General features: G+C 44.8%; 1 protein-coding gene across 1 annotated transcript; it reads left to right on the top strand.

The window, feature by feature from the left end:
- Positions 1-1,651: 1,651 nt before the first annotated feature.
- T265_00140 (hypothetical protein) lies at positions 1,652-8,368 on the top strand (the record flags this gene model as incomplete). Its single annotated transcript, XM_009163797.1, has 5 exons — positions 1,652-1,803; positions 2,103-2,224; positions 2,260-2,435; positions 5,863-5,967; positions 8,176-8,368. 5 exons carry the CDS (start codon positions 1,652-1,654, stop codon positions 8,224-8,226), a joined length of 606 nt encoding a protein of 201 aa, XP_009162061.1.
- Between the last annotated feature and the right edge of the window lie 786 nt (positions 8,369-9,154).

Raw genomic sequence — 9,154 nt, 5'->3', positions numbered from 1 at the left:
CATTCGTTTTCTGGGGTCGATGACAGTGACTCGGCGACTGATGGTCGTTAATCTTACAATCCTGTTAGGTTGATGTGGTAGATCTCAGTTAAGCTACGATTCTTACCACTTATCTGGGAAGCTGTTGCCTGTCCGCTTTTTACTTGTCCACTGTCACTGCTGACAGTCATTCTATTTCTTTCTCTTCGCCCCTCTTCCCAAGCTTCAATCCTCGACCGCAGTTGCCCAAACGCCAATTAGAATTGTTATTCACTCAAACTGGCTGGTGCCCGGTCTACACTCACACGGTCCTCTAACAAAAGGAAAATTATCCGTGAAACTACATCTGCACGACTCCCTGTGTCAATCTCCGTCTCACCACGGAACTGCGTATCCCTTCTCCGACGCTTGACGACCGTTACGGGGTTGTCCGTAAACCAAAGCATGTCAGTGCGATGACAGCACGGCACTTTCATACCCAGTGAGATGGCACTCCCGCAACTATTTTCCCCAGAATCTCGACCGCAAACCCTCGCCCACTCAAGCCCGTAGCCACAACTTCGAGCAGTTCCGTTCGGGCCACGTATCTGGGATGAGCTATTCCGTACCCGATAAAATTTCGCTCAGAATTGGCTAGCCTGGGTTTCCTGCTGCAAGTTCGACCCGCCTATTGCACAGGTTCAAATCCGTGTACGGAGTTCAGTTCGCCCTACGTATTAGCAACTTGCCCCCATCCAACCTATTCCCCTGCACCTGACATCCCTACAACAGTGCAACCAGTGAGTCTGATTGCTTTCAGATTAAACCACATTTTTGAGACAAAACTTGTTATATGCTCCCAATTTGAATTATCCCATCTCCATCTCCACTTTTGCTCGTTGTGACTCCGGCCATTTACCTAACCACCCAAGGTCACTCGTGGCCAGCAATGGTTTTCAGTTTGAGTTCATGCCACCTGACTGTCTTTGATCTAGTCGAACCTCATGCCCGTTTTTCTCAACAAGTTGANACCCCCACAAATCCCTCAGTCATGCTCCATTCTGACTGTAAAACTATGATCATGCCAGACGGTATGCCACCCACAAGTTGGGAAAAAACATTATTATTATTATTATTATTATTATTATTATTATTATGCGAATCTTCGCGCTGGCAAGCATACTACATCGCGCTGAGAGCATAAAGAACAGTGCTATGCTCTTTTTTCACCTGTGCCTTTCAGGTGAATGACAGCCGCTGAACGACAAGAACTAAACAAGCCCGGGAAACTTGGGCAAAAGCCTCGATCCTGCATACCAATCCGTGAATATGCGTTCATATTTTTGCAGCTAACCAAATTTCACTGTCCCCAGAAGCAATCATACCTGTGGCGGAAAAGTCTCTTGGAAAAATTTCCCAGCTTTGCGGAGACCCCGGGACGCCTAAATGGTTCGTAAAAGTTTGGATTGGGACTCCGAACTCAGTTGTCCGGTTGCTTTAGTTCGTTATGGACACATCATAGCTTTCGAAGATTCAATACCATTGTGCGAACACTGATACACCTCCAGCAACCAATTTTTAATGGGTAATCCATATCGCGCACACCAAGCAGTACAAGACTTATAAATTGAAACTTGAGCGTTCAGTGTTCGCACAATGGAATAGAATGTTTGGAAGCCGTGATTTGTCAGTGATGGACCAGAGCAATCAGACGATTCAGTTCAGAGTACCGGTCCAAACTTTTGAGCTACATTCAGGCATTTCGGATCCTCAGGAATGCTGGGAAACCATTCAACCAGACATTTCCGCCGGAGGTATGATTGCCCCACCGGACAAGTCTATTTGGTGAGCCGCAAAAATATGAAAGTAAATTAGGATAGTATGTGGTGTGCTCACATACGCATCACAATGCAACATTTTGGCGCAAATATTCTACTCCACTCTCAAAGGATTTGCAGCTAAAAGAATTGTGCAGCTAATAGACGCCTAAAACTAAAACATGAGAAAGCCGAACTAGGGACATAAGAGAGATCATAGAACTGAGAAGGCAAGTGCCAAATAGGTTTCGGTCTTTCAACTTTCACAAGGATGTGATTACATCAGAATATTGTTTATGTGCATCAACGCTGTGTGATAAACTTCAGGTTTCAAGGTTGCGCGATCCTTCGATCCCTCATTCCCGCACGCTTATTGGTGATGTCGGCTTTCATCGGTAGTTGGAAGCTCTCTGAGTCACAGAACTTCGATGAATTCTTGAGGGAGCTCGGTAATTAGGATTTTGGTGCATATTTTATTCCATAGGCGTCAACTTTTTCATCCGAAAAGCAGCGTCCACTTCGAAGCCAACCATAACTTTCGACAAATTTGGGGACAATGGATTGAAAATGAAGACGGAGACTATCCTCAAAACCACTGAGCAGTCGTTCACGTTCGGTGAGGAATTTGATGAGACAACGATTGATGGGCGGCAAGTCAAGGTTTGTACACCCCCGATTTCGTATGAACAAATTACCACGATCCTTAACGGGTCATATTTCATTGAGGTGTTTGATTCCTGTTTTTTTATTTTATATGTTGTCTAACTAGCTTCTCAGAATAAGCCTTAAGCTTTCTCCAGTCCCGTTGAGACGGCGAGGCTTCGAGCGGGTCTTCGTGGTGTCAGGATAATCCGGCATTACATTTACATGATGAAATCCTGGTTGTCGTCCATCCTATTCTTTGTGTTGAATAAACTAACCCTTCTATATAGTGTAGCACGTTTTCGCCTAAGTTATCTGTCTATCTGACTCATGTAAATTGGGTACATGATAGCGAATAAATTGCCCTCGCTGTACGGTGTGAACACATTGACGCCCGTTGTTAATGATATCAACAGTAATAGTGGAAATAATGATACTGACCATTCAGCTGTAACACTTCACTGCCCAGCTGTTGGGTTCGGACCACGGACCTTACGGTCGTTAAGTTCCCGCCCTAACCACTGAGGCATCTCCAGCCATCCGCGGATGATACCCGTAATCCGATAACCCGACAGCTGTGAACGTGGTACTTTCGTGACAGTGAAGTAATCAGTGGTTACATATTAACGCGTGTAGTTATTTCCCCGTCATTGGAGCTTGTTGGGTTGGAGGATGTCGTAGGTGGGTAAACCGAGTTCTCAGTATTTGGCGCTAACCTAGTCGGCCGCTGCAAGTCATTGCAAGGCTTGGTGTGAAACTGCGCGTGTGCAGAATGTGGCTTTTGGACTTTCGCTTTTGGTCATGCATGGACTTGGTATGAACGGTTTGGCTTTATAGGACGTAGGATATTGCTTCCACTTCTGGTTTATTACGCGGACCTAATGTCAGGTTTTCTGGAACTCTCTACTGCCACAATTTCTGTTCAAGACAGCTGAGTGATTGAGTGCCTACTGACTGAAAGGTCTGTGGTTTGAACCCAACTCCGACATCTCGACTACTTTCTAAATTTCGGCAGGCTTTCAGTATCTCAGACATCATGCTTCCGTCGAGAGTTTGACGAGCAGGCACCGAAAAGGTGCCGAAGTTGGAAGATACTGTTTTTTCACTTTTGCTTCCTGGTGGTTGAGAGATTGGTGTTGCCGTTGTAGTTTTCGATAGGTGGGTGACCCTGTTCCTTAGTAAGCTCAATGCCTTCCTATTTTTTTTCGACAAATAGCCCCGATGAGCATTCGGTGCCTCTGACCTGTGGCGTTATAAAGGCACTTCACAGGGTCTCATGGGTTTCCTGTACCAGGCTACAATAAGGGTAGATGATGAGTGAGTCGACAGAAGGGTGTGGAATAGTTGAAAATTTTAGATACTTTTGATGTAGTCCGCCTTAAACCATTGGGTTCCCGTGATTTCCAGCGCTTCGCTGGGTACACCGTAAGAAATGGCCACTAATCGGTGATGGTGATGTTTGTTCTGCCAGATTCCAGATTGAATGAGCGTCTGAAGGTATAGGCAACTCAGAATGCCTGCGATAGGCTGGTGCCAGATCCCACCCTCTTCCACGCTTTCTCTCGTTTACTTTAAGGTCTAGTAACCTTGGTAGTGCGGCACTGAAGGCTCATTGTCAACACTGGTTTTGCTGTATCTGATGGTAAAGATGCTTCAGACTTTCTGTCACTGGTAGCTCGGAGTTTTAAGCCCTCCTTATAGGCTCTCCCGAGGACTGGAAAGATCTGATATGGGATACCATCGAGGATTAGTTCTTTGTTCATGCGATCTACTTTTACGTTTCGGCTCAGTAACTTAGTCCCAGTACTGGGCTTTCAATCTGGTTAATGCAAACTAAAACCAAAAAATCCAACATTCAGTTTCTCCTCTCTATCAGACTGTACAATAGACTTACCTTACTGAACATTCGCTTTATTCTGTGCTGGCTCGTGTTATATCTTTGAAGTAATTTTGACTGAATTTTTATGAGACCTTGTTACTTGTTTCGTTTATTCTAAAAGGTGAATTCAGTTTAACAGGATATACGGTGCTTGACTGTTGTATGGATGTATGCTAGAGAAGATCAAAACTCCCAAAGAACATTTCAAATTCCGTCATACTTAATTCAAGCAAACAAAATTGCGCCTGATCCCGGCGACTGATGGCCAGTTTGCCCGAGTAGGTCTGTACGAGCGGCAGCTAGTGGTCTGTTCAAAGAGTGGTTACTTGTCTGAGCATTCATTTTGCACAAACGTTGACTCCATGTTACCTGAAAGCTACTAGCTTATGTACAGCACGTGGCAAACCTCTACTGGTGGGACTGGAATTGAAGAATACCGTTTCATATGTACTGAGTCAGTATCGATTGCTCCTGAAGAAGACGGTCAAGGTGGTGTCGGGTTTTAAAATGGCACCTAAACGAGCAAATTTTAATGGGCTGTGGAGTCCAAATGTTTGACTCCGTCAGATTACGTCTGGCAGAAGGCTAAATGGGCAGCTCAATGGATTTAACATATCCGATCCATCAAATTTCCGCATCAATCGTGCTTGCGAAAAGTGTACCGTCGAAGAGTTTTCAGCACCTTGTGAGTGGAGTCCAAATGTTTGACTCCGTCAGATTACGTCTGGCAGAAGGCTAAATGGGCAGCTCAATGGATTTAACATATCCGATCCATCAAATTTCCGCATCAATCGTGCTTGCGAAAAGTGTACCGTCGAAGAGTTTTCAGCAACCTTGTGAGTAGTTTCCTTTATGAAAATGTACCGTCATTACTTTATTTTCAGTGCACTGCGTTTGAACGTTTCACCACTGCATTACTTTACCCTCACTTCTCTACCCTCAGATGAGCACAGCTGTGGGTTTTAACAATAATGTGGGATTTCCGCATGGTTCGTGGATTATTGTAAAGATGTCCTTCATGAACATCTAGTTCTGAGCATGTGATTTAGGGAGTTGCGCAGCCTGATTCAGTCATGTATCAGCGAGCCGCTGAAAGTTGTACATACCAAAGTTATTTCAGTTGACCGTTGAGTTTAATACGAAAATAATCATATCGTCCGAAAACTCGAGCTCGAATTTTTCAGTCCTTCGATACTCCGAAAATTCACCCTTCATTATATACGTTTCAGTGTTCCTATGTAGTGCATACTTGGTCTGCAGCCTTTGGGTACTGCCTTATTTATAGGACATCGAAAAGCGAAGGTGATATCTTCGGTGCACAGGCGAATAGTCTAATGAAATGTGCACGGACGTTTCTAGCTCTTCCTGTACCTCAAATCGTTGACTCTCACCGCTGCACCAACTTCTTAAAGTATAACTTCTTAAAGTAATGACGGACTTAAGTGTTCTTCATACATCTTATTTCGTCAGCACATGGATTCCTCGACCTCTGGCTTCATAAGCATTTAATCATCACTTCGTGTTGTTTCCAGTAAGACTATTCAACAATTTATTTTTGCCTTTCAGTCAACGGTAACCAAAGATTCTGACACCCAGTTGACTCAAGTACAAAAGCACTGCGATGGTGACACCGTCATTGTCCGGAAAATTGAAGGAGATACGATGGTCACCGTAAGTTTTTGCAAATGTACGGTTCTATTCTATTACGTTCGCGTTTGGAATTCATTTGATCCATAATTATCTAGCGGGATCCTAGGGTCATTTCACAAGGACGAGTAATTCTACTGCGTCAAGTGCCACTAACACCTAAACTTCCACATCCATACTTTATCGTGCACATATATGTTTCACCATACCAGAGTTATGCATGCCTTTCAAAATAAAATTACCTTCCTGATTGATGCACCCTTTTGGAACCAAGGAAGGCGCCTGAAAACGAACCTTTAACACACACTAACACTAGGGTTGATGACCTAAATTGTAATGCCGATAAATCCGGTGGCATGAAGAAATCCATGGATAGGCAGAAATATCCGAAGCAAAGAGCCCCTGCTTGAGACATCTCGTAAATTTTTCGTCCAGGAGTCCTGTCTTGTGATCAGTTCCGTCAGACCGTGCACCTCCTGCACTTTACGTGTCCTGGCTGTCAGGTCTGGGTTTTCTCGATTGACTTGGTTGGTGCTTGCAGGTTTTCGAAGACCCCGTATGTCACCATCGGTGCCTCCGAATCATCGAACGTGTGTGGTGGAAAATCAGTAACGCGGGGGTGCGCCAGATGGATCTTAGGAAAAGTAACTCGCTGGTTAGATCACCTCGTCACTCTCCATAGGTGACCTTTCTTAGGCTTTGTCCTTCAGAACCCTCCTCAACTCTCAGCCATTTATTAGATAGAGGCAACTTATGGGCGATCAGTCTATGACTTGGCCATGAAGAATGAAAGCCACCATCCAACTCAATCGCGCTGGTCATTGCTGTCTCGCCGGATGGGGACTCCGGGACAAAGCAAACGAATGGTTGGTGACTCTGACAGCTATGCTTATGTCACGCGGTAACTGCGATCCCGCCGTGTAGGTATCGCCAGTGCCTTGTAACTCCCTCCTTGTCATATCGGACAAACGGAACCATTCAGCCTCAACCAATTGATTGTACTGTGGTTCCTATTCCCTTGTCCTACTTATCCTCGGTGGACGAAGCCAGGCTAGCTGGAACTGAATTCAGTAGACAGTTTGACTGAAGAAGTGAACTCCCTCGGTTCAGATGTATGCAGGTGTCATTGCATCTCTCATCTAACTTGTGTATATCCTGATACAATACCCCCATCTGTGCAAAAAGAGGTCGATATAACTCCGTTTTTGAGGCTTTGAACTACTGACCGGAAGGTCCGTGATTTGGTCCGAACCTTGGCTTTTTAGTTGTTCCCTTGTCTTGGGTCACCTGGCTTCCTTCGAGTTGTAATACCTGAGCACCAAAATTTTACTGCAGTTAAACCATTATTTCATTATTATTATCCGTGCCGAGTGGCAAACAGTTCGGCTTCTACTTGTTGCGGAATACCTCAGTGATTCAGATTCTTTTCGCTTTAAGTTGGGTTTGAATTCAATCTCCCGGTGCACGAGGTAGACGAATTTGAGTACAGCCTCAAACTGGAAGCCTGCGTAAAAATTTTCGTATCTTAACGAGTGGAGATATCCCACTTTTGTTGCCAGCGTCATGATACAACAAATGTCTTTTGTCGGTTAGTCGGTGACCGCTCGTAGATTTAAGTGGGGCGAGCAGTCGTCTCATCACCTTGAGAGTGTTTCATCCCAAGAAAATAGTGATAATTGCACTAACTCTCGGAACAAGTGTAGACTATTTGTTTGGCTTGATTTGAATGGTATCGTGAATTCAAGGGGCTCTGTCTCGCTCGGGAATTCAATAAGGTTTACACTAAGCATATTCCTTTGGGTGGCATGACAGCCAGGCACCGAAAAGGGTGTTACCGCTGGACGATTATTATTTGACTACTAAAATTTTCGAAGTTCTTTCATCTATCTTGATAAAAACGGCAAATCCATCCCTCTAAAGTAAATATCCCTCTTTACACCCGATAATCGTGAGCCTTCAGTTGACGCTTCTTGTCGTAGGAAGCATGTAAGAAAACAAGTGTCTTTCAGATAAAAGCAGCCAAGTGTCTGGGAGGTGGATTCGTCCTTCCTCGCGTTGCTGCTTTATTCAATAACAATGTGGTCATTGCCTACTCTAGGGACTACGTGTTCCCCTATTTCTACAGATTTCGCTGGATCATTGGTCACTGGGACTCCTAACATGTAGATATTTTATTATTTTTTGGTGTTTCTATTTTCCGGGTTTGACCGTTACACGCTTTTCTCATTTCAGACTGCAACCTTCAAGAACGTCACGTCTGTTCGGAAGTACCAACGCCAGTGACACTTAGTTTTATAAAGTTATTTTATTATGTACACAGCCTGTCCACCTTTCTACCAGAATCGTCCAAGCTTTGATTTACTCACCAAACGCTGTTGAGCTATTCTCCTAACTGCGCTGATAATACATATTTGTTTGACGAATGTTACAGTGTCCTTGAGTTTATCCAAACAAACGGCCATGTGTTCGTCAGATGCCCACATCTGAAATCGTAATCAATTCCCCATCTGCCGGATCCCATTAGGGTTGTGCAAGGTTCTAAAGTTTCGATTGTGGTGTAACAGACGAATTCAATGCACTAATCTCTAGGACTTTGTGTGTGTGTGCTGATTTGAGACATCCATGATGGCAAAGTGGCTTGTCCCTGAATCGAAAGAGGTCTGTGTATCACGCTTTACTACGGGTTGCTTTGTTATATAGTTGTGAGACGCCCTTGCGAGCAGCGGAGCTGACACCTCAACCGTTATCTTAGAACCATAGTTTACGTAGGCTGGCACTGGTGAATCCGCAGAAACAGTTAGAAAACGAGTGCTCAGTTGTGCGACAGGGACTTCAGTCAAAGTGTCCAGCACCAAAAGGTGAGGTGGCTAGTTTACGCGTTCTGCATGCTGAATAATTGTTTGCCGAGAAGAGTGCTGTCTTCCATGCCCGGAAAGCAGCGGGAGCTGAAAGGTGACTCATCTCTGAGCTAGCAGCGGGTATGAAAGAGATTACGGAAAGCCTGGGTTCTGTCTATGCGATTCATCTTTCGGGATGTGGTCCGCGTGATCCCCCTGAGCATGGTTGGTTACACTGCATGATATAGCTGTTGGTCAATGGCGTTTTCGTCAGTTTCTCTCCAGAGTGGAGATGTAGGCACCTCGAAATGGTTGTGACAAACTAGCACCAAGCCCCATCCCCATCTACTTTTGTTCTTTCCTTCACAACAAGG

The sequence above is a fragment of the Opisthorchis viverrini genome, assembly GCF_000715545.1.
Source record: "Opisthorchis viverrini unplaced genomic scaffold opera_v5_1, whole genome shotgun sequence".
NCBI classification, from domain to species: Eukaryota; Metazoa; Platyhelminthes; class Trematoda; order Opisthorchiida; family Opisthorchiidae; genus Opisthorchis; species Opisthorchis viverrini.
The sequence above is the reverse complement of the archived record's forward strand: the minus strand, read 5'-3'. Positions and strand labels throughout refer to the sequence as shown.